Source organism: Grammomys surdaster, unplaced genomic scaffold, assembly GCF_004785775.1.
Source record: "Grammomys surdaster isolate TR1022 unplaced genomic scaffold, NIH_TR_1.0 194, whole genome shotgun sequence".
Taxonomy (NCBI): domain Eukaryota; kingdom Metazoa; phylum Chordata; class Mammalia; order Rodentia; family Muridae; genus Grammomys; species Grammomys surdaster.
In genome coordinates this window covers 3029614-3054976 of record NW_021604639.1, presented here as the reverse complement: position 1 = coordinate 3054976, position 25363 = coordinate 3029614, and the positions used below count along the sequence as shown (strand labels likewise).

At 37.5% G+C, this 25363-nt stretch overlaps 1 protein-coding gene across 3 annotated transcripts in view; it reads left to right on the top strand.

Moving 5' to 3' along the window:
* The window catches only part of Arid4b (AT-rich interaction domain 4B), a 119500-nt gene extending 95662 nt beyond the window's left edge, over positions 1 to 23838 (top strand). For 2 of the 3 annotated variants that reach the window (XM_028769868.1, XM_028769867.1), the window contains exons 18-24: positions 4585 to 4669; positions 6973 to 7171; positions 10101 to 11315; positions 14226 to 14339; positions 16511 to 16726; positions 18162 to 18308; positions 22079 to 23838. In XM_028769868.1, the coding sequence (XP_028625701.1) occupies positions 4585 to 4669; positions 6973 to 7171; positions 10101 to 11315; positions 14226 to 14339; positions 16511 to 16726; positions 18162 to 18308; positions 22079 to 22206 (2104 nt within the window). In that variant the 3' untranslated portion in view covers positions 22207 to 23838. Of the gene's footprint in view, positions 1 to 4584; positions 4670 to 6972; positions 7172 to 10100; positions 11316 to 14225; positions 14340 to 15043; positions 15197 to 16510; positions 16727 to 18161; positions 18309 to 22078 lie in introns of those variants that run through there. The other variant, XR_003711727.1, reaches the window with a different exon arrangement.
* The last annotated feature ends 1525 nt before the right edge of the window (positions 23839 to 25363 follow it).

Genomic DNA, 25363 nt, shown 5'->3' with positions numbered 1-25363 from the left:
AGAACTTGTAGTTTTCTCTGGTGAGAGCAAGTAGTCAGTGGTCTCTGAATGGTTTCCTTTTGCTATGTGTCAGTATTTTAAATGTATTAAAAAGGTCACATCTGACAGGACCTCTTCTTTCAAAAGGTTTGTATCATTACTTTGCAGTTACTGTTTTGCATTGTCTTCCAGGTTAAATTGTAAGCTCCTTGCGGATAAGAGCTGTGTTGTGACTTCATGCTGAGTACACTGATATGTGTTGAATAAATACGCTTATCTATACAAATTTTGACCATTTTTGTATGCCACGAGACATCTGAGTCTTTTGTATTAAGTAATTTTAGTATGTTTTCTCAGATTAGGCATTTGTATTTGCCTAGCAGTTTAGACCTATATCAGATGCTTATCTAGGTTCTATGTATAAGATTATTATATAATGTACTAATAATGGAATCTAAAAGCTGAGGCTAACTTTTTTTTTTCTTCCCTTTTTTGGTAGCACTAAGGCTCAAATATAGAGCCTTGCTTATGCTGACCAAATGCTTAACCATTGACCTAGACTGCTTAATTAAAATAATGAGACCTAATTTGTTTAATATTTGTTTTAATTTTTGAAATATGTTTCTAAATAGGAAAAACACAACAATAGTCCTTTTCCCTTATGCCCTATCAAGGTGAATCTTTTCTTACGGTGAAGAGGCCATTTATTGTTTCTTGGTACTTTTTAGTAGAGGTAAAGGCAGATGGATGTGTGAGCCATCCAGCCAGTCTCTCTGCTTTCTTGTAGACATAAGACTTTGTGCTTGAACCTCAACAAGACAGCCGTGTATGTGAGCCAGTAGGTCAGGAGACATATTTGTTATAGTTCTCCAACCTCCTTATCATGAAACATGCTGACTGATGAACAGGAATACAAGAATTTGACAGGGTTCATCTCAACAACTGTTGCCCAGAGTTGCGATGTTCAATCCTAGTGTTCTCTCTGCTCCATGGAGATCCAGATTGGAATGCATATCCTTGGTATCTTGTATTGTGCCTCTCTTCGCTAAAGTCACTATGACATTTCCACTCATACTTTGTTCTTACTGGTAGTTCTCTTCCATTTTCTTTCTTACCTTCCTTAGCTCCTCCTTCTCTTTCTCACATTGCTCTGCATTAAGATGCCTGTTCATGATTCCCATTCTAGCTTCATGATCTGCATTCATACTTCTACATACATCCACCTAACACTTAAAGTCTAGAATCTGTGGATTTGAGAAACCATGAAGTGTTTTTTCTGAGCCTGCCTTATTTTATTTAGCGTAATGATTTCTGGTTATCTACTTTTCAGGATGTGTAATGATATTATTTTTTATTTGTAGCTTGATAAAATTTCATTATGTGTATATATGTGTGTCACATTTTCCTCATCCATTTGTCTGTTAATGGATAATTAGGTTGCTCCCAGTTCCTGACTATTGTGAATGGTTGATATCCTATGTGATTCTTTTTTTTTTTAAACTTATTTTTTCTTCACTCGCTTCATGTATCTGTGTGTTTGTATGTGACTCTGTCCATGTACCTCTCATTTGCTCAGCTGTCTTCTGGCTCCCTCCTGTTGATTCTTTAAACAATAATTAACTTGGGGGGTGGGGCCCTGTACAGGAATAATTGTGATAGTCAAGAGGATAAGGCTGTTATTACAGGCTTGCAGTATATTCTTTTATTCTTGTTTGTTAATGTTGGTGTTTTCTGAGACAGAGTCTCTTTCTGTATCCAGATTAGCTTGGAGCTCTCTATTCTCCTGTTTTGGCCTCCTGAGTGATAGATTATAGGCATTCTTTAATATGTTCAGCTCCAACATTCAGGTATTTTTTTGTTTTTGATACAGGGTTTCAGTATGTAGCTCCTAGCTGTCCTGGAACTCCATTTGTAGACCAGAGTGACCTCCAACTCAACAGAGATCTACCTACCTTTGCCCCCTCCCCTGTGTTGAGATTAAAGACAATCATCACAATATCCAGCAATTTTAGTATCCTTTAAAGTTGTATTTTGAGGGATGAATAAATGTTCTATTTAATAAGGTATTTCAGTGAAAAAAATTAAAAATATTTTGCTTTTCTAATTTTTAGTTGAAATTTTTCTCATTTTTACCACTTCCTTTAAAAACATTGGGCTTTACTTTTTTGTAGTATTTTAAGATATTTGAATTCCCAATAATCCAGACACTCAGTAAAAAACAGGAACATCAGGAGTCAAGGTTATTCTCAGCTACATAGCAAATTCTGGCTAGTCTATACTACATTGAAACAGTGTCTCAAAGCAAAAGATCAGCCTAATCTACAGAGCAAGTTCCTAGACAACCAGGGCTACACAGAGGAACCCTGTCTTGGGGGGGTGTAAAGAAGCAAAACAAAAAAAAGATATTTGAACTGGAACTAAATTTCCTGTTTTCTGTCTGCACCAAAAATCCACTCCCATCATCCTTAAAATAAGTGTTATTACCGTCTCTTTTTAGCATATATTAATAATATATATTATTATATAAGACATATATGTATAGAAGTCCTAAGTTCATATAGCCTAAGCACAGTGCGCTGCAGCTTTTTGTTGTAGCTCTGAGTAACTTTCATTTAGTTGGGTCTTCCTGTTGCCTTCTGATAAAAGAGTCAGCATTAGTAACTATGCTGGTTCACTTCTGTCACATACACATGTAGGGCTTTGTTTGTCATCATTGCTGGCTTGAGTTTGGTTCTACTTTTAAATTTATTTATTATTTGTGTGGTATATGTTTGTGGGATGTGTGTACCTATGTATGCCACAGTGTGCATGTAGAAGTTAGAGGACAACATTTTGGAGTTATTTCTCTCTTTCCACATTTACTGGGTTCTAGAGGTGGAATTCAGGGTTGTCAGACTGCATGGCAAGTGTTTTTACTTGCTGAGCCATCTTTCTGGCCCCTTGTGACAGGTTCTTGCTGTGTTGCCCAGGCTGACCTTGAATTCCTAGGCTCAAGTGGTTCTCCTACTTCACCCTCTCAGGTATCTGAAACTCTAGGTCCACCTAGAACCCTGTGTTCATTCTTATAAAATTGTAATATCTCTAGGAAATGTTAGATTTGGGGAGCCAGTACTCTATCATTTGGGGATCCTTTGTCCCTAAATGCATTCTTAAGCATAATGCAGTTTTTTGATACTGCTGTAAAAGGCAAAGTGTACTGTAAATGCTAGGTATACACTACTGTACCAGGCTAAGTACCAAAGGAAAAGTAATACTTACTTTGCAGCTTTCTCAAGTAGAGCCTCAAAACCCATATATGGCATGCAGGTTTAGTTTTCATTTACTAATCTGTTAGACTGCTGGTGTTGTGAGTGGTTCAATCAGTGGGTCACATTATAGAGACACTGAGATGTGTCCAGCACGAATCTTATAACTCTCCATTATCTCTTATGACCACCATCAGATTTAGCCAGTAGGAAGCACAGCGTGCACCTGTGTGGAGCTGAGTCAGCAGTTTCACTGCAGCCTGTGAAACACTAGCCTAAGGGTTGCTTTAGATACTCCTAGGTCTTCTGTTTGTCATAACATGAAAACATTTTTAATCAGTTGATGAACTGTATAATTTAACTATTTCCCCTCCCCCCAGTGGGTGGTTGCTTTTTGAGATTGGGTCACTCTTTGTAACCCAGACTGGCCAAGAACTCAGTTTGTATCCAGGCTGGCCTGAAGCTCCTGAAACTCTTCTGTTAACCTCTCAAGGCCTGATTCATCACAGCTTTTTAATTTATGTTTTGATTTGGGACCATTGTTACTTTACTATAAATGCTTGTAATAATGAAGGCCTTTTAATTTTAAACCTTATTTTCCAGTTTTTGTGTTTGTTATTAAAGGCTGGAGTCAAGGTTATAATTTTTAATCTCCAATACTGCAGATATAAATAAACAATAACAAATAGTCATTCTTTTTATGAGTATAACTTTAAAACAGAAAAAGAGAATGACTGAATTAGTTTCTAATTTTTTTAAAAAAATTTTTTAAATTTTTACATAGCAGTATTTTGCACCTTGTAAAATTCTGAAGACTTTGAACATTGAATGAAGCCATCATAGCTCTATTTACCCTTTAATGTTTGTAAAAAGATGAAAGAAGCTTTTTAGAACACAGAAAACTTGAGGCGGAATAATGTTTTTCTATGAACAACAGCTCCCTCCCCTCTGGTTATTTGCATCCTCTAAATAGTAATAGGAGGCTTTTCTATCAGAGTGTTACTTAACTACAACATTCTTTCTTAGTAGGTCTAGAGGGGGAAAATGTCTATCTTTGCTTAAGAGCAAAACTAATGTGTAGAAAAGATTATAATTTTTCAATATTTATTGTGCATGATTGGTTTGAGTGGAGCAGTAGTGAACCTAGAGGATTTATGAGAGTTTGGTTCAGTCAGTAGCTATAGTGACCATGGGACAGTCAATTTGACTTTCTTTGATGTCTTGGTTGCATACTTATCAGATCTTTAAGAGCCTTTGAAGTTGTAAAATGCTAAAACTCAATATTTGAGTTTCTATTTGATTATAGTATAGTTCTTTCAGTGGCTTATAGCTCATTTATGCTCATTTCTCTTAATTTTAGATATGATGAATGGATTAAAGCAGATAAAATAGTAAGACCTGCTGATAAAAATGTACCAAAGATAAAACATCGGAAGAAAATAAAGGTAAAGTCTTGATTTTGCTATGCACCATTAGCTGTTAAGTAAGTACATTTCTCACCCTCCACCCCTGTAAAAGGCAATTAAATGTACGTGTGTGGGCATGTGCTAATTCTGATATTATCGTCTCTTTTAAATAACACTTTTACCACATATTGGATTTTGCTCTAATTACTTTTGTCACCTGTGGAAAGGTTTTTAGGAAAGTGCTAAGTGATGTTTAAGGCCTTTTCAGTTTCAACCTTGTATAAAGCCGTACAACCAAATTGCATTTATCAATTTAAATTTTTTCCTGTCTTTTGTAGTTTCCAGCTAGGGTCTCTTAAGCATTTTGGTAGGGGATGTAAGTAGATTTAAGGTGGAGAAGAGGAGATGTCTGAGGACAGAGGAGAGTCTATCTCTTCATCTATATGACTAAATACTGTCTCAGAATGTTTTCAATACTCTCTCTACCATACACTCAATAGCTAATATAAGATCTGTGCTCTCATGTACAAGATTGTACCACTATGCATGATTGAATAAACTAGATCATTAATATGGTTTTAAAATTTTTAAAAATCATTTTAAATGGCTTTTTATTGTGTCTACTTGACATGCTTAGTAAAAATTCTGAGACTCAGTCTCCTTATTCCAGTGAAGAGCTGTGATGGGCCTGTCTAGGGCCTCCTTTGTGGTCTTAGATGATGAATGCTTTTATTACTGTATTGAGTCTGTTTCTAGTACAGTAGTCTAGTACCTAAAACTCAGAATTTCTTAAACTCTTTACATACTCACTGTTGATCTTATTGGAAAATATGCAAACCACACTATTTTTAGCATTGTTTTTAGTAATGGAAGAATATTTGTTAAAATGTTTGTTAAAAACCCAGTGTCTTTGTACAAAACAAGCTTTAGCATTTCTAAGTAGACAAGTAGGAGAAACAGTGTTTGAATCATACACATGAAATGTCTCTGTCTGTTTTTGTTCACTTCTTTGTACTAACTTGAGTTAAGCAAGTTAAAATTCTTGCTCATAAGAAAAGAGGCTTGTGAATTGGAAATTAGCAGATTCTAAAAGGTTACATATATATTTATTTATTACTTTTTGGTATTGCACATACCTCCTGCCTTCTCTTAAGTTTTCTCGTGAGAACTATTGTTGTAGAGACTTGTTTGACTGCTACTAAAAAATATATTTGACTTGGACTGAAGTGAATTGTTTCAGCCTTCACTGTGCATGATAGATTGTGATTTCTGACCTCGAGTCATAAAGTGCTAAAAAAAAAAATGAGAGTAACAGCTATTGCAGGCTGTCCTAGTTCACCTGCCTTCTTAGGATGTTCTGAAAGTTAGGCCAGATCCCTGGAACTCGCTATTGAAACATGTACCACAGTCACTTGGAGAACACATTAAAACAAGCTTCCTGGTTCCATCCTTAGCGTTTTGATTCTTCTTTCTAGGGGCTGCTTTTCTAGCAAGTTCTCAGAAATTTCAGGGCCAAGGACCCCCATTTGAAGGACAGCTACTGTCTGAATGTTAACTGTTACACGTAAGGGAATGTTTCTTCCCTCACATATCTTATGTGACATTAGGTATACACCGTCCTTTGGAGACTTGTGAAAATAATCACTCATGTTTTTGGGCTGTCTGTGTAATAGGACTTCAGAATTGTTGCTAAGTCACACTTTAGAGAACCTAAATTTCAAAACAAACAAACAAACAAATTGCTGATAGGAAATACTGTAGCCTTGACTTATCTGTAAATTGAATTTGAGAAAACATAAGCCTTTGAGTGAGGTAGGAAGGCTGTCTCAGCTCACTTCTCAGCATATCAATGTGAGTAACTCTTCCTATGAATTTCAAAGTGCAGAATATGGCCATTCCAGTTTGTTATTTACAGTGAGAATATTCACTTTCATATAACGTTGTTGAAATTGAGTTTCTTCTTTTATAAGTATTAAATTTGGATTTATGATTTAATTTCTAAGAATTTGTAGCAGTTATTAGCAATACTTATTTTCTAGTCTTAATCACCTGCCAGATTCCATCCCTAGTAGATTGTAAATACAAACCAGGTTTTCTCTCTCACAGTGTTTTCATGAATAATCTAAAAAAGAGTCATATCTGGTTATTTTGAAGCTCTTTTTTATGATATTTTTCTCTATTAAATATTTAATAATATTCTCTGATACTTTAAATAGGATTAATGTTAGTTAATGCATATTTTATATATTATATTTTACTTTATTATAATACATAATTATATATACTATATATGTTAAAATAAGATTATAGCTAACATCCAATGCTTTTATTTTTTAATCCAGAATAAACTAGACAAAGAAAAAGACAGAGATGAAAAATACTCTCCTAAGAACTGTAAACTTCGACGCTTGTCAAAATCACCATTTCAGTCAACTCCATCTCCTGAGATGGTTTCCAAGCTAGACCTTGCTGATGCCAAAAACTCTGATACAGCTCATATTAAATCTATAGAAATTACTTCCATTCTTAATGGACTACAAGGTAAACATAAATGTTTCATGCAAGTATTTGATTTTAATTTCTATCTTTAAATGAACTTTTGTGTAAATTGCAATACTGCAATTCCAATACTCTGAAAGCGGAGAATTGAGAGTTGAGCTATATGTCAAGAGTCTGTTTCAGGGGAAGAAAAAAAGCCTTATGTATTCTTGCTCCTTCCACCCCTAAAAATTTATCCCTGAAGTTGAATTTTATAAAAATAGTTCTGTGGCATTGGGAGTTATTTCTGTTTGTTGTTGTTGTTTTACCAAAATTTGCTGTGTTTATTGTTAGCACCTCACAGTGCTGGGTTTCTCTACTTCTTGTCACACACTATCCTTTCTGTTGTGGTATAAAAGCATAGGTTGTGTTATATGTTAAGATGATAATGCAGTTCTGAATGTTGTGAAAAACATCTTCTTATTTTGATCTATGGTTATGGTTAATATCTGTTATGGTTAATAAGAAAGGCAGAGAACTGGACTGGAGAGGTGGTTCTGTGGTTAAGAGCACTTGCTGCTCTTAGGGACCTGAGTTCAATTCCAACACCCACATGGTGGGGCATAAGCATTTAGATCCAGATTGGGCATCTGACTCTTTCTTCTGAACTCTATGGGCACCAAGCACACATTTGGTATATACCCATACATTCAAGCTAAACATTCATATATCCAGAATAATAAAAATAAATTTTATTTAAAAAGCAGTAAGATTATTAAATCTGGCATGAAAATGGATTGGAATAGGGATTTGATTTACAAAATAAATTAATTCTTTTCCCTAAAATATTTTAAATTGCTCATAACTTGATTTAACTATAATAGAAATTACATTTTCCCCTTATTTCAGAAGACTGTATCTGAATTCATTATATAAGCCTACTGCTATGTAATATTCTAAAGTTGGCTTTAAAAGTTCTGTAATATATCTAACATGTAGAATACTATATAGAAAAATATATAGTTTAAAGAATAAGAATTGGACACTTCAATTGTATGCAGATAGTAGTTAAAATAACTAGATGTGCCTCTTATTAGGAGTTCTCACCTAACTTTGTTAATCATTACTTTTAAAGTAGGATTTAATTGTTTTATGGATATACTCCTAAAGAAGATACTGTTGGAGCTGGAGAGATGGCTCAGGTTAAGAGTGCTGGGTGCTCTTCCAGAGGTCCTGAGTTCTATTTCTAGCAACTACTTGGTGGTTCATAACCATCTATAATGAGATCTAGTACCCTCTTCTGACATGGAGACAGAATGCTGCATACATAATCAATCAATCAGTCAATCAATCAAATAAATAAATCTTTAAAAAAGAGATATTGTTTAGTTTAAAAATAATGCTAAACATTTAATGTAAGCCTCGGTTTTTGAGAAAGCATAGGCAGAGGTGGTCTTCAATGTTATTTGGGCCAAGTGTAGTGCACACCGTTGATTCTAGTACTTAGGAGGCAAAGGCAGGCAGATTTCTCAAGAGTTCAAAGCCAGATTGATCTATATGAGTTTCTAGCCAGCCAGGGTTACATAGAGAAACTTGTCTGAGTAGACTTTCTAGGTCATATTGTGATTTCAGAGCCTGCTTCATTGAGAGTTAAATCCATGATTGAGTCATAAGTGAGTTCTTGGAAACCTTAGTGCTTACCATAGATAGAGCACCTGCCATAGACACAGGGATGACCAGGGAGATCTATGCAGTGGGAGTAGTAGACTACTGTCTACTACTGCTCTACATAGTTTATCTTCAGTACCCAATCTTAAGTTGATCAGGATGTTTTTGCTGGGTATTGCTAGTTCTCTAGGAAGCAGCAACATAAAAGATGTGTAAAGGAGAGCTGTAGTTTCATCTGCACAGTCAAAACAGGACAGAGAAAGTATAAAAAACTTATGTAGGCTAATCTGGGTCTTCAAAGAATGTGCATTTAGTTTAATGATAGTTTAGTGGCAGTTTAGTGATAGACCTTAGTGTGACTTCCTTTACAAACGTTACTACTAGTCTCTTTTCTCTACACTAGGTACACTGTAACCTTCCTGGGAAAAATACAGAATCAGTGGGTGAATGGTTAGGTGGATGGATGGATGGATGGATGGATGGTAGGTAGGTAGATGGGTAGAAAGTTTCATTATAATATCTTCTTATGGTAAGTAGGGCAATGTAGAATGCTTATCTTGCTGGAGTAGGCGGCCCAGTGACTAGGCAGAAAGATTTATACGAACTCTAGTGTAGGTTTTAGAATGTTTTTTTAAACTGAGGATTTCCTTATCTTGTTATTCTCATTAAAATCATTCTCATTCTTTTAAAGATTTATTTATTTTATGTGTATGTGTGTTTTGCCTGCATGTGCACCATGTTCCTGGTACCTCCAAGGTTAAAATGCGGGTTGGATCCCTTGTAACTGGAGTTGAGAGGTAGTTGAGCTATGATGTGTGTGCTAGGAACCTTGGTCCTTTGCTAGAGCAACAAACACTCTTAATTGCTGTGCCTTCTCTGTAGCCCTCCATGTTCTCATTTAATGACAGTGCTTTCTAGCATTTTAAGGACAAGTACAGGAAAAGGCTAAATTTCTTGAGAAAATGTCTGCATATTAATTTGTTCACTTGAAAACTGTTATTCTGTTTTCTACTGGTTTAACAGTGCTACTACAGCTTGGGTCAAACTCATAAAGGAAAGAATTTTTATTTCTTGCAGTTGGAGCATTGAGTGGCTTTCTGTGGTAAGGGCAATCACAATGGTGGTAACTCATGAGATAGCTAACCTCCTGAGGTTCCCAGTTGCTGTAGTGTCAATTAAATTCCAGCTTCAGTTTTGAAGAAGATACTTAAATCTTAGCACCTAGGATGGAAGTTTTTCTTTCTGTGTTTATTTGCTTGTTTGAGGCAGACATAAACAACAGTCTTATTAGGCATGTTGCACCCCACCCCTCTTCTTTTTTTAGCTTCTGAAAGTTCGGCTGAAGACAGTGAACAGGAAGAGGAGAGGTGTGCTCAGGACGTAGAGAACAGTGGCAAAGATGAATCAATGGTGGAACATTCAGCCCACACCAGAAATGAGCTGATTTCAAAAGAGGAACAGAGTAGTCCATCTTTGCTAGAAGAAAACAAAGTCCACACAGATTTGGTAATAGCCAAAACAGTGTCAAAATCTCCAGAAAGATTAAGAAAAGATGTGGAAGGAATATCAGAAGATACTGATTTTGAAGAGGAAGATGAAATCACTAAAAAGAGAAAGGATGTTAAAAAGGACACAACAGATAAGGCTTTAAAGCCACAAACAAAACGTGGGAAAAGACGGTATTGCAATACAGACGAATGTTTGCAGACCGGATCCCCTGGCAAGAAGGAAGACAGAACCAAGAGCAAAGAGCCGCTCTGCACAGAAAACAGTAGTAACAGCTCCTCAGATGAAGATGAAGAAGAAAAATCCAAAGCAAAGATGACGCCAACCAAGAAATATAATGGCTTAGAAGAAAAGAGAAAATCTCTGCGGACAACTAGTTTCTATCCAGGATTTTCAGAAGTAGCAGAAAAAAGGATAAAACTTTTAAATAACTCTGATGAAAGACTTCAAAACAACAGGGCTAAAGATAGAAAAGATGTCTGGTCAAGTATTCAGGGACAGTGGCCTAAAAAAACACTAAAGGAGCTTTTCTCTGACTCTGACACTGAGGCTGCAGCTTCTCCACCCCATCCTGCCCCAGACGAGGGGACAGTAGAGGAGTCACTGCAGACTGTGACAGAAGAAGAGAGTTGTTCACCCATTATGGAGCTAGAGAAGCCACTGCCTGCCAGTGTTGACAATAAGCCAGTTGAAGAAAAACCTCTAGAAGTTAGTGACAGAAAAACAGAGTTTCCTAGCAGTGGCAGTAATTCAGTGCTCAATACCCCACCTACCACACCGGAGTCGCCTTCTTCAGTCACTGTAACAGAAACTAGTCAACAGCAGTCTTCTGTCACAGTGTCAGTGCCCCTGCCTCCAAACCAGGAAGAGGTTCGAAGTATCAAGAGTGAAACTGACAGCACAATTGAGGTGGACAGTGTTGTGGGGGAGCTCCAGGACCTCCAGTCAGAGGGGAATAGCTCACCAGCAGGCTTCGATGCAAGTGTGAGCTCCAGCAGTAGCAATCAGCCAGAACCAGAACACCCAGAAAAAGGTGAGGTGGAAAAGAACATGGTGGCTATTTATAGGATTTCCTCTCTCAATGCCTTGATAGTTTCACTGTGTCTTTTAATGTGATGTGGTTGAGCAGTGTGCTTGTATGGTCACAATGGAAATGGACAGCAGGAAGATAATTTAAATAATGATAATGAGATGGATTTGAGAGCCTTTAATGTCTTTTTCTAGTACTGTCTATGACCATTCAAGTGGATTTTAGACCACATGCTACAACTTGCATCTAGGTCCTGGGCTTAGAACTGATGAAATTCATTCCATTGGTTGACTGTTATCATATGAGCCACTTAACTGTATTTCTGTAGCACTGTGCTTGAGTTGAAATGTGCAGTCACTCACAAACATTTTGATTTGTTGTGAGACTCCCTCCACCCTTAACCAAATATTGTAAATAGGAGTTTGGAGCAACCAACTGTCCAGGAACTGCTTCCCTCAGACAGCAGAGTTAAGCTTGATTTACAAGCCTGGCTTATTTGTGTGAGTTTGTAAAGGAATTGATGCTCTATTAGATGTATAGATTCCAAATTGAAGGACCAATATGTGTGTTAATGATATTCTACAGTAATATTCTTGATTTTTCCGTGTAGTTTTTCAAAGTGGAGAATCAAATTAGTACTTTGTGAACATATTAGTGTCTTCTAAGGATATCATAGTTGTATTCTGCCATCATTTTTCTTTATAAACCACTTTAATCAGGTGTTTTAAATCGGTGCACTCTAAGCTGCACCGATTGCATTTGGTTTTGAAACATGCGCATCCACTGTAAAGAGCATTGGAGGGTTTGTGTTTTGAGTATCAAAGGATAGCACAAATAGTAAGAGTCTTAGTCGACGATAAAGAGAGATGGAGTAACCTATGCATGCTGTAATCCCAGCACTTGGGAGGTGGAAGGAGGGGGCTTCAGAGTTCAAGGCCAGTCTTGGCTACAAAATGAGTTCCTGCCCAGGGGTGCTGCATAGGAAGATTCCCCTTTCTGAAAGAAATAAAGGATACTCAGTAAGTCTTTAGTGAAAACAGAAGTTGTGAATGTACAGGTGCAGCTGTTACTGGGACTGTATCCATGTATCATGCTATGTCATGGAGTTACATTACATAGTCATGAAAAAGGCAACTTCAAAGGAAAAGAGTGTAAGTTGGGCCTTCAACAGTGTTGTATTAAATTCCAGCTCATGAGAGATATTATCTTCTTTGACCTCAACAATTAAGAAAAATTAAAGTTATCCAGAAAGAGTTTTGTTATCTTCTCTACTGAGGCTCAGTCAGTGCTGCGCTTTTTTTACTATTAATCTTGGTTAAATTAAAACTGTGGGATTTGGGCTGAAAAGATGGTTCCTTGGGTAAAGGCACGTGTCACAAAGCCTGATGACTCACAAATGTTGTCCTCTTATTCATACACATGTGAAATTTTCTTTTTAAAGTGCTGTGGCTGGAGTAATGGCTTAGTGATTAAGAGTGCATACCACTTTTGCAGAGGACCAGAGTTCAGTTCCCAGCACCCACATCAAGTGGTTCACAACATTCTGTAACTCCAGTTCCAGGGGATTCAACAACATCTTCTGTCCTCCCTACCCAAGCTAATATCCACATATATAATTAAAAATAAATATTTTTTTAAGGTATGGAACTTGAGGCCACCTGCTTTATCAAATCAAGGACTATTGAATTTTTAAAAATTTATGCCTCAATAAACTTTTAGACATCTACCATATGACCTCATTTTTATTAATTTATTTAGTAAAAAAAAATACAGATTTCATACAGTGTACAGCCTATTATATTTTTCAGCCAAGAAAACCATGATATGCAAACTGTAGATTAATTTCACCATGGATAACAGGCGCAGCAAGAAACGTTTTGGTGTCACGCCTGATGTGCTTTTATATGATTTGTTATTAGTAATTGGAAGCAAGCGGATATATCTCTTTGGTCTCTTTTTTTTAAAGCTTATTTTTAGTAGTCTAAGAGAGTATGTATAATTTAAAAGATACAGAAGCATAACAAGGGCTAAAGACAGCACAAGTAGTATATAGAAATGCCACAGTTTAAAGTAGTAATGAATTCATGAACTTGTAGCATCAGGGAATTTCTCATTGAAAATCAACACTTGAGCAAGTTTAAGAAAGGGTGATATGATGTTGGTTTATATTACTCATTGTAGGTCATTTCACACCAAAATATTTTTTAGACCATGTTGCTGAGTTTGTAAGTTGTTTGAATGTTAATTAGCCAGTGTCTTAAAAGTAAATTCACATAAAACAGTTATGAATTTTCTGTCAAAAATGTGTCAGCTAATACATTGTAAAGCACCATTATTTTAGACCTGTAATTGCAGCACTGGGGAGGTGGAAACACAAATCAGGAGTTGAACATATTGGTCAGCTACATGGAGGTTAGAGACAGTCTAAGCTGTATGACTTCCTGTCTTACTTGCCCATATTGTATCGTTCGAAATCACATTACTTTGTTAACATTTCGCCTTGTAACCGAGCATTAGTACTTAGCTTTATTGGAGTTTAACAAGTTACAGCACAGTCCTATTTTTGAGTTACTAGACCCATAAAATGCAGTACTATGCCGACAACATTTTCAATTGTAATTTTTCTAAGAAGAATGAAGCTCTTAATTTTTAAGGGCTAGCTGTCATTAATGACAGTTAAAAGTTGGGAAATAACTGATGATAATTATATAAATCTCATAGAAATGTACAGTTTGAGGATACCTTGCTTTTAGTTAAGTAGTCAACTAGGAAATGTCTTACTCTGTTTTGTATTACTGGACTGGATGTGTAGCTCAGTGGTAGAGCATTTGCCAAGCATCTGTGAAGCCCCAGGCTCAATTTTCAGCCCTATCAAAATAAAAGTGAGATTCTATTTTGTGTTTCTCATTACAGCCTGTACAGGTCAGAAAAGAGTAAAAGATACTCAGGGAGTAGGAAGTTCATCAAAAAAGCAGAAGAGAAGCCATAAAGCCACCGTGGTGAACAACAAAAAGAAGGGAAAAGGCAGTAAGTATAAAATTTACTTTGAAGCTTCAAGATCCAAAAATAATAGTTGACCTTACCCCAAAGGTTATTTGGTTATGGGATAATTCTACATATTTTTTTCTCATAACTTTAAAAAAATCACACAGGCTGGACAGTTGGTGCACGCCTATAATGCCATTGTTTGGGAGGTAGAGGCAGAAGAATCAGGAATTCATGATCTTTCTGGGCTACATAGCCAATTTAAAGTCAGCCTGGACTGTATGTGACCCTGCCACAAACAACAAACAGCTAAAAGTTACCCAGGAGTTTTCTGATCATGGATAAAGTCTAGGATTGAGCAAATCTGTACTATTGGTATTGGTTGCTGGTGAGTGATCATGTAGATATCGTGACCCAGTTACCTTCATGTTTACAGTGTCTACATGTATTATGTATATTTTTGTTATAATGAAGTGGATTGCTTCATAATTCTTTAGAACAGCAGGCAAAGATAGTGTCATAGGCACAGTTCTAGTCTGTGAAATTATTTTCTGTCTCCAAACCATATTACTTGAGAGCAATCACCTGTCTAAGACTGGCAGGGACTTGTCATTGGCCTGCAGAGACTATAATGCTTTGCTTCTTCTGAGAGCTGTGCATTTGATTGATTATTATTTATTTATTTATTTATTATTTTTTTGTAAACAAAATAAGAAGTGGAAAATATGTAAAGAATTTTTTTTCAGGTGCCCCACACTGACCCCTGCTGCTCTTCCGAGACTCCTGCCACCTCCACTGCCTGACCTTTGCTAGCAGCGGCCTTGGCTGCACTGCAGTGCAGAAAAGGGTTACGCGGTCAGCTCCCCGAGCTTCTGCTGAGCCCATATGACTTCCAGGCGGTGAATATGGCATCCTTCGGGGCCCCGGGTGGCTGTGCTCAGCAAGGCCGTGTCAGGCAGGCTGAGGCAGGCCACAGCACATAAAGGGGCCAAGCCTTGGGTGGCTTAGTTAGGAGTTGCTATGGTTTCAGAGCGGCAGTGGGGACTAGGGAAGGATTCATTAAGCTGTGTGCTTAGGAGAGGAAGATGTTGTTTACTCTCAGGGGAGGAGGTGCACCTTTATAGTTTTGATCACTTTTGATACTTTCAAAGCCCCTACTTGGGCACTGCTAAAGGATAATTTCATCAATGTATACCAAATTGGTTCTAGATTACTTGGTATAAATAATAGAATAGTTAAAATAAGTTTTTCTTACACTGTAATGCTTTTGCCTTTAAGATGTCACCATTTTATTGTCACTTCCAGAAAGGCTCATCTTCAAAGAGTCAATAAATAAGTTTGTCTAGAGGAGTTCATGGTAGTATCCCACTTTGATTATCTAGCTTCCATCCTTGTAAATCAGATCATTAACCATTCTCTGACCATTCTTAGTATAATCTCTGCAACAGAATCTATCATTGTACTTAGAATTCAGAAAGAGGACATGTACAACTAAACAAACCCTATTCCTGTCACAAGGCAAGTGGTCAGGGATATGTTCATCCATTCTAGGACTGAAGCTTAATTAATAAATTCTTGATAAACTTGAGTATGTTGATCACAGATAGCATGGCGATGACTTTTAGGAAACAAGCTATTGGGTGAGGAATTTATTACCTATATCAGTGATGGTGATATGTACTTCTGTGGCAGTGGAATTGGTGCATGTTGCTGTGTATTAGAGTTGCTGTGTAATAGAATGAAGAAGTTCCTACAAGGAATCCTTTATTCCGACAGAGTAAAAAGCTCTTTAGCTAGGGAAGAGCCTGTGACTGAGTGGAGCATCTGTGGTATTGATATGTGGGTGCATTGGATACTGGTTCACTGTGTTTCATAGTAAAGCTAGCAGAATGGAGGTCAGATCAACGAGTTCGGACCTGTTGGCAATATAAGTGGGAAGACTTTGGCATTTGGATCCCTTGGATGAGATACGTCTGCATATGCATGTGGTTTTTCTAGGTTTTATATTTCCAGTGCTGGGGCCTGAACCCAGGAACTTGGGCTTGCTAGGCAAGCATTGCACAACTGAACTAAATCTTCAACACTGATTTTCTAGGTTTTATGGGTAGATTGTTTACTGTAGTGGAAAATTCAAGTGGTATATTTAGAGTTACCTCCTAAGTTGATGATAGTTTGACCAACTTTTGTTTATTGATGGTTTCTTTCTCTTTCAGCAAACAGTAGTGACAGTGAAGAACTTTCAGCTGGTGAAAGTGTGACTAAGACTCAGGCAATCAAGTCAGTCCCCACTGGAATGAAGACCCACAATAGCAAGTCTCCTGCAAGGATCCAGTCTCCAGGAAAATGTGGCAAGAATGGGGACAAAGATCTTGATCTCAAGGAGCCCAGTAACCGGCTTCCCAAGGTTTACAAGTGGAGTTTTCAGATGTGTAAGTGACATGTGGTTTAGGATACAGGAATTTTGTCTTAGTTTCTCCTGATGCCAGGACTTGAAAAAAGAAACTACACTGAGCCTGAGAGACCTGACAATGGCATAGTATAGACCTTACTAGGATCCTGATTAGAATGAACAAATTGCTAAAAGAAAATATTAAAACAGGTGCTCGTCAGCAGAAAATATTAAGACAGGTGCTGACAAGCACCTGTGTAAGGTTGAGAATCTGCTTAGAGACGGTACAGGGTGCTGGAGGAATGACTTACGGTTAAGGTTGTCTTCTTCCAGAGGAGGGCAGTTCAGTTCCCAGCACCCGTGTCAGGTGTCTCACAGCTGTAACTCAGGGGATCTGATACTGTGGTCCTCATGGGCACTTGAACTCGGGAACATAGACCACACATACACAATCAAAAATAATAAAAATAAATCCCTTTCTTACTTTGTGTTTTAAAGAAAACATTAGTATCAGAGCTAGGCATGGGGGCACCCACCTGTACTCTCAGAGCTCAGGACTCTGAGACTGGAGGATTAAGAGTTTGAGACTACCTTGGATTACAAAATAAAACTCTCTCTTCCTTCCCTTCCAAAATACAATTTTAACCTTGTGGTGTCTTTGCATCTTATTTGTAAATATACTTTTCCTTTTTGAGACAAGATCTTGCTATATAGCCTGTCTGGCTGGTACTCAGTTTGTAGATAAGGTTGCCTTCAAACTCAAGACGATCCCTGCCTTAGTTGCCTGAGGGCTGGAATCTCAAGCTTGCAACCATAACTGGGTTGGTGGGTTTTTTTCTTTTTTTCTCTTTTTCTTTTTTAAGACACAGTCTAGTTTTGTAGCCTTGTTGGTCTGGAACTGACTGTGTAGGCCAGGCTGACCTGGAACTCATAGACATCCTTCTTCCTCTGCCTTCAAGTGTTGGAATTAAAGGTGTGTTCCACCATGGCCCACACCAGGTATAACCAGGCTCCATTGGTAGTTTTAAACTCCTACACTATGACGGTGTTGTGTATGACTAGAAAACTGAGCAGAGCTTGGGATAGTGGCTGTAATCTTAGCATTCAGAAGACGGAGACACCACTGCATAACAAGACCCTGTTTGCCCAAAAGAAGAATTTTAGCATAATGCATAGATTATAAGGTCTTTGGTTTTTATGTGTCCATTCAACAAATCCTATGCTGTGCATTTCATTTGTGTCTGGTTATTATAGTCAAAGGGCAGGGAATAGAGGAATTGAGAAGTCAAATATTTTAATGTCTTTGATTTTTTTCTGTGATTTAGCTGGTATAACAGGTGTGCACCAACACACCTGGAAAATTGTTTCTTGTAGTTTATCTGTCTTAGACCTTATTCTAAAGCTATATTGGCTTTTTCTCATTTTTATTAACTTATATTCCCAAAATCATATTAATGAAGCTTTTAAATTGACAGCGGACCTGGAAAATATGACAAGTGCTGAACGTATCTCAATTCTTCAAGAAAAATTGCAAGAAATCAGAAAGCATTATCTGTCATTAAAATCTGAAGTAGCTTCCATTGATAGGAGGAGAAAACGTTTGAAGAAGAAAGAGAGAGAAAGTAAGTACTTTTTCCTTAAACATAAGTCAGTTTATTACACTGCTTTTGAGTAAGGACTATGTCTGTTGTTTCTGTAGGCAAATTCTTTACTCTGTCAGCCTCATCTGTTATGGCATCACAGTGCCCACTCACAAAGTGTATACCCTCGGTATAAAGGAAAATAGGGATGTTAGGATCTTCACTGAGTGTCAAATGGCTATAGACCTAGCATTAAGAAGGCAGGGATAGCAAGAGTGGAAGGCCAGGTCAGCCTGGGCTACATAGCAAGAGTGTTTGTCAAAAAAGAAGTTTGGCATAATGCATAGATCATAAGGTCTATTGATTTGTGCATGCTCATTCAATGAATCCTGTATTTTGCATTTCCTTTGTGTCTGTGTCTGGTATTATTGTAATTACTTTGTTTTAAAGAATATGTCAACAGATAATTGCACATCTAATGGGCACAGTATGGTATTTCAGTACATCCACACTTGTGGAGTGATTACTTCAGGATTTTTAGGTTGTCTATCTTCTCTTTGTTATAACAACATTCAAAGTCCCATCTCGTAGGTATTCTGAATTATATAGAACAATATTGTTGACTGCTAAAAGATAATTGCTCCCATCTGTTCCTGATGTTGTATCATGACCTATAATTTCCTAGACACTGTAGACACTGTAGACACTTTCTACATAATGTGATAGTTTTGCTTATAATTTTTGAGGGACCTCCGTGTTGTTTTCTATAGTAGTAATAGTTGATATTTCTTCCAACAGTATAACTTTCTCTTTTTTTCTCCTGCTATTTGGGTTACTTTAGGATACATTTCTTTTGACACCTAAATGAAAAGAAATAATGTGAGATGTCAAACTCTTGCTTGTCTGTAATAGTGAAATTCCATGTCAGGGAAGTTAACCTAAACAGTAGAAACTTATTTTTTCACAGTACTAGAAGTTTAAAGTTCAAAGTCAACACCTTGTTTGTGTATGGGCTGTTGTTGCCACATTCTTGTGGCATGTAAACATCCACGGGGATGTAGAGAGATCTCTGAGTCTTCTTTTATAGGGATATCCATTGGATTGTATTAGTGCCCTATAGTTAGGACTTTTAATTACTTACAATTGGCAGGTTTGGCTACAACATGGAGTTTGGGTTGTTCAGAACTCAGTTCACACCAGAAGTCCTTGGCAGATGTCCTTGAGACAGGATTGCTTAAATGTGATACTGTTGACATTTTGAGCTTGATCATTTTTCCTATAGCCATCCTCTATGTAGCAGCATCTCCAGTGGCCAGTGGCACAGCATGTTAATGCTTCTAGACACTGTCAGGTATGCATAGCATGAAGGAGTGGTAGAATGACCCCACATTAGGAACCACTGCTCTGGGGTGAGAGTATATTTGGTTCTTGTCCATACCAGAATGAAAACCATTGTGGAGTGAAAGTAGTAGAGATTTGAGTCAGGTAAGCAGAGGGCAGCACATGTGAGGCTGTGTAGGATAGAGTGTGGGGTTGCAGTTTTATTCTGAGGAGAATCGAGAGCTGTCAGAAATGTTTAGACAGGGAAATGACATGCTATGTGGAAAGTAGAGCCTAGGAGCAGCAATGGAAGCAGGGAGTAAGGGAAGCCTGTTCCATCAGTTTAGTTCAGATAGTAGCTTAGGGTGGCTTGAAGCTGTATGCAATCAAGATGCGAATCAATTAATGTTGAATTAGCAACATTGCTGATGGAAAATATGAAATTGCATATTCAAGCCGATGAAAATAAAGCAGACGTTAAATTTTTTTTTATTTATAGCTAGGTGTGGTGGCACACACTTGTAATTTCAACACTTGGAAGGTAAAATAAAAGCAGAAATGCCATCTTTGGCTAAATGCTGTGTTTGGGGCTAGCCTGTATTGCTTAAGACTCTGTCTTAAATAAAATTATATTTCTAATGTGCAAAGTATTACATTGTTGTTAACAACAAAAGCTTAGAAATTAAAGAAGTTCTCATTCATAAGTATAGTGTAATACTATTTAACTTTGAAAAGAAAAGGTAATAGAGCTGATACGGCTGGAGCATGATCCTGCACTGTGGTGTTTGCACACATTGCAGCCCTCGAACATGAGAAGCAGGGTTAGGACAGTGTTTGCACAAGTTCAAGATCAGATTGCTCTACATAGTAAAGTCAAGGTTAGTCAGGACTATATAGTGAGACCCTGTCTCATAGCCTAAACCAAAGTCAAAGCAAGAGAGTGTACACTGTATGACACTGTACTATGTTTACTCTTTCCTTCCACCTTTGTGGTGTGTTTGCATGTGTGTGGAGGCCACAGGACAACCTCAGATACCTTATTTTTAAGACAGCATCTCCCATTTGCCTGGGCCTTGTTCATAGGCTAAGCTGCCTGACCACCAGACCCTGCTTTTTTACATAGGTTCTAGAGATGGAACTGGGTCTCTGTAGTCATTTCAGTGACTGGGCTACTTCCTTGACTTCTACCTGTGTTTTAGTAAGTGCTGATATATTTAGGAAATATAAATTCCCATTTTGAGATTCTAGAGATGAAATTCTTTTAGAGCATTAGTTACATATGTTGTTTCTACAGAGATAGTGGCTGTTTGAGGACCACTATAGTCTCTCTAGAAACTGGCTCTGGTGGTCCAGAGGCTCTGAAATGCAGAAGTAGGTGTGTATGGTTATGTTCCATTGCAGTTATCTTTATAAAAGATTAGGCCTTGCAGTACTACTTTCATCTAAAGTTTTAAACAATATAGACAACTAGGAACAGTAGAGGGAGCATTTGGGCAAGTAGGAGAGTTCTACGTATCAAATTTGCTTCTCCAACTTACTTCCATGTATGGAACAAAAACTTGCTTTTACACACACACACACACACACACACACACACACACACACGCACACACACGCACGCACGCACGCACGCACGCACATATACATATGTGCAAGTGTACCGCAGTGTACATCTAGAGGTCAGAGGACAACTTTTGGAAGTCAGTTCTTTCCTTCCACTTTATGAGTCCCAGAGATAAATTCAGATTGTCCAGGCTTGGTGACAGATGCCTTTATCTGTAGAGTTGTCTCACTGGATGTTTATTTCCTTCTTATTTGTGTATGTAGATATTCTTTTAAACCATTCCATGTATTTCCTGTATTGATAATAATGAAAGAATTCCCTGGAGGAAAAACAGTGTAATATGAACTGAGGGAAATAGTGCACCCATTCTTTTTAAAGTTGGAAACAAAATCATTTATTGTGGGAGTGCAGTGTGCATATATGGAGTCCTTTCTTCCCTTCTACCTTGTAGCGTCTGGGAGTTGTTAGGCTACACCTGCCAAGCCATCTCTGAGTTTATTGGAACAGTGGTACAGAAATGTAGTGTTAGAAAAGTAGCAGAAATGTCAGACATTTTTCCCATTTTTCATTCAAAACTGTGTGAGTATTTAGTGAACAAAGTTTTCCTTTAATTATGTGCTCTACAGTGTGGATACATCATTCCTTTCCTCCCTCTTCCCTCTCCACCTTGCTTTCTTTTTTCTTTGGCAGGGCTAGGGATAGAACCAATGGCCTTGTAATCCAGGCATGCACATTGCCACTGAGCTCTACCACTGCTGCTTGAGATGCACTGGCTTTTCCTTTCTTTATACTGTGGTACTTTGAGTAAGGATGGCTCCTATACGATGATTTTGGAGAACACAAGAGAAGTTTAGGCTGAAGATGAGCTTTTGCTTCTTCCCAGTGTAGCCTGCTTTGTAGTCTCACATGTGTTCTTCCTTTTCCTCAGGTGCTGCTACATCTTCCTCCTCCTCTTCTCCCTCATCCAGCTCCATAACAGCTGCTGTTATGTTGACACTAGCTGAACCATCAATGTCCAGTGCATCACAGAATGGAATGTCAGTTGAGTGCAGGTGACAGCAGGACTTGCTAGAGCACTTTGCACTTAATGGCTGTTGAGAGCCACATCTTTTTTTATACTGCACAGTGGCACACAAACACACAAAATCAGACAAGCACTATTTTATATTTAAAAATTATTTCTTGACAAGCTGACTTGGCACTTAAGTGCACTTTTTTTATGAAGAAAAAGTACAACGAACTGCTTTTCCTCAAGCAATAATTGTTTCCAACTTGTCTGGGAATTGCGTGTCTGGTAACTTGAAGGCCTTCCACTGTGGCAGAGGAGGCTTTTCACTGCCTGTAAAGATGACACAGTAGGCAGAGAAAAGGTGGGCCAGAACATGTGAGATGACTTACTGTATATGTATTCCCTTGTATTTTGTTAAAGCTGGAACATTTGATATTTTTCCATTCATTTATTAAAAATATGAACCTATTTTCATTTGTACAAGCTAATTGTTTTTTAAAGCAAGTCACCTTAGGGTGACTTTAATTGTATAAGTCAAGCACATGTAATAAATTCAAAACCTGCAGTTAGTTAACAGGATCTTATTAGACATCATCCTGGTAACCAAATATTAAAGATTCTCTTTAAAAATGACTGAACATGTTTACAGGTTTGAATTAGGCTAAAAGGTCTGTGGTGGCTTTTCACACCCCTTCAAATTGAAATGGGACTACTGTACTTTGCCATTTTTCTATAAATCAGTATTTTTTTTTAATTTTGATATAATACATTGTGTGAAAAAAGAAAATGGCTAATAAACTGTATTAAATCTTAAACAATGTGTAAAGATTGTACTTAGCCAGTTCAAAGTGTATATTTATTCATAATGAATTATAACAGTTATATTTTTGTGTTTTCTTGTAAATGTTTCTTTTCCCTTAAATACAGATAATTCATTTGTATTGCTTATTTTATTATGAGCTTACAACAAAAAGACTTCAGGATCAAACTGTTCGAATGGTTCAAGGTTGTTTATATGACCTGCCTCACAGAGATGCTTGTTATTTTACGTATAAGTAGCTAATTGGATAGTAGGCCTATACAATTAAATGCCTTGTATAAACTGCAAAATGAACGAACGCCAAGCTGTTTTCACTTGTATTGACTTTATGTTGTATGATTCCAATCTCTGTTTGGCACTTGTATTTAATTCCCCACCTTTGTAATACATTTGTATATTGCGGATGTGTTCATTGAAGCTATTTAAAACCGGGCGCTGTTAATACACAGTACTTCACTGTACAGACTGTTTTACTGTTTTAATTGTGGTTCTGTGTGCTTTTTTTTGAATGAGGCTGGCATGTTTTATTTGTTTTCTGGCAATACATGTGAGAATCTCGAAGCGTTTTGTTGTAGATGCTAACGTGTCAGATTCCTTAATCCTTTACATTGAACCTTTCTAAGAAAAGCATTTTCAGTCTTGTAATGTGTGCTTACAGTAACTAATTTTGTTGAAAAATGGTTTCAAATTACTCAGATTTGTACAGACTGTAAAGATTTGTTGACAGCAAAATGTTGAAGAAAAAACTTATAGAATAAAACTATAAAGTATATATTAGGATCTGCAAACATGATGAATTATGTAATATATTGTACAAATGTAAGCAAAAGCTCTGAAATAAAATGCCATAGTTTGTGAATCCTTGATTTTGTTTGTAGAAGGTTAAGTAATTTTAGTTCACTTTGTATGTGATGACTGCTGCGAATATGTACATGCAGCCTGTATTATCACAAGGGCTTACATCAATATCCCAAAGGGAGTGTTCTGCTTTTAAAAATTAAAAGACCCTTTACAGTGCTGGTTGTACAGCAAGTACTAAGTGTGCTCTGGGCCTCAGTTTCAGCTCACAGTACTGCACCAAATCAAACCTTAAACCAAAAAAACAAAAACAAAAAACAACCCCCCCCCAAACCTTAAGTAAAGTGATGTTTTTAGGCTGTTATTATCTTTTTGTATGCTGTTTTGCTAGAGTCTGAATACAAATTTTTTTGTTATGATTTGGGGGTTGTCCAAAGAAGGAAAAAACTAAGTACAACTTTAAAACTCTAGTTTGGGGCTAGCAGGATGCTCAGAGGTAAGCACCAGTCTTGGTTTATGAATCCCTGGTGCCCACATAGTAGAAGGAAAGACTGTCTTCTGCAGGTTATCTTCTGCATTCACATACACAAAATATATAAATATAAAAGATGTTTCTGCAGCATATGATGGCCTACACCCGTAATCTCAGCACTCAAGCGGTTGAGGCATTTAGATCTTGGGCTACAGACCGAGACTCTGTCTCAATAAACATAAACCTTGTTTTTCCTTTTTCTTGAGAATAAAATTGCTATATTGCCCTAGCCTGGCTTCACTCTCACAGATTCTCAGTCCTGCCTGAGACTCAAAGGGCCGGGATTACTGATCTGTAGTTTTAAAAAAAATGTTTATTTTTTCTCAAAATTATTAACTACAGTGTCTCTTGTCATTTAATATGATGGATATTTTCTGGCTCTGCTTTGAGTAACCCCTCTCTACCTGTTACAGGAATCCAGTAATCATTGTTAAGCCAGCCAGTGTACCTGTCCCCATTTCCAAGGTGATCTAATTCACCTGGTAATTTGTTTATTATCTTCAAGTTAATCTGTAATCTCTCTGTGTAGTCCTGCCTTATATAGACCAAGCTGGCCTTCAACTCAAATTTACCTGCCTCTAGCTCCTACGTGTTGGCATTAGAGGTGTGTACACTACACCTGGCCTTAAGTCACTTTTTTGCTCCCAAATGTTCATTATGCCTCCTTAAGTGTGGCTTTTAAGGAGGAATAAGGTGGAAGAGATGGGCTCATAGTCTGTAGAGGGTCTTGAAAGCCATTTAACAAGTCTATACTATATTAACCACTGCAATCACTGAGGGGGTTAGATATCAAAACTGTGCTGTCACTTAAGAGGAAGGGGGTGGTAGCACACATGTACTGCTGTCGCAATCAGCCGAGCAGTATTGAAGACTCCATAGCTTACTTTTCTCATTTTACACAGGCAAGAAAACAAGGACCCACAAAAGGGGAAGTCTCAACTGAGTGCTGCATGGCCCTTGTCATTTTCTTAAGTACTCCTTTCCCCAGCTGCATGGAATACTGGAGGCTGACAAGAGCAGAGCTGGGTTCCTGGCCAGAAACGGCCCTTGCTTT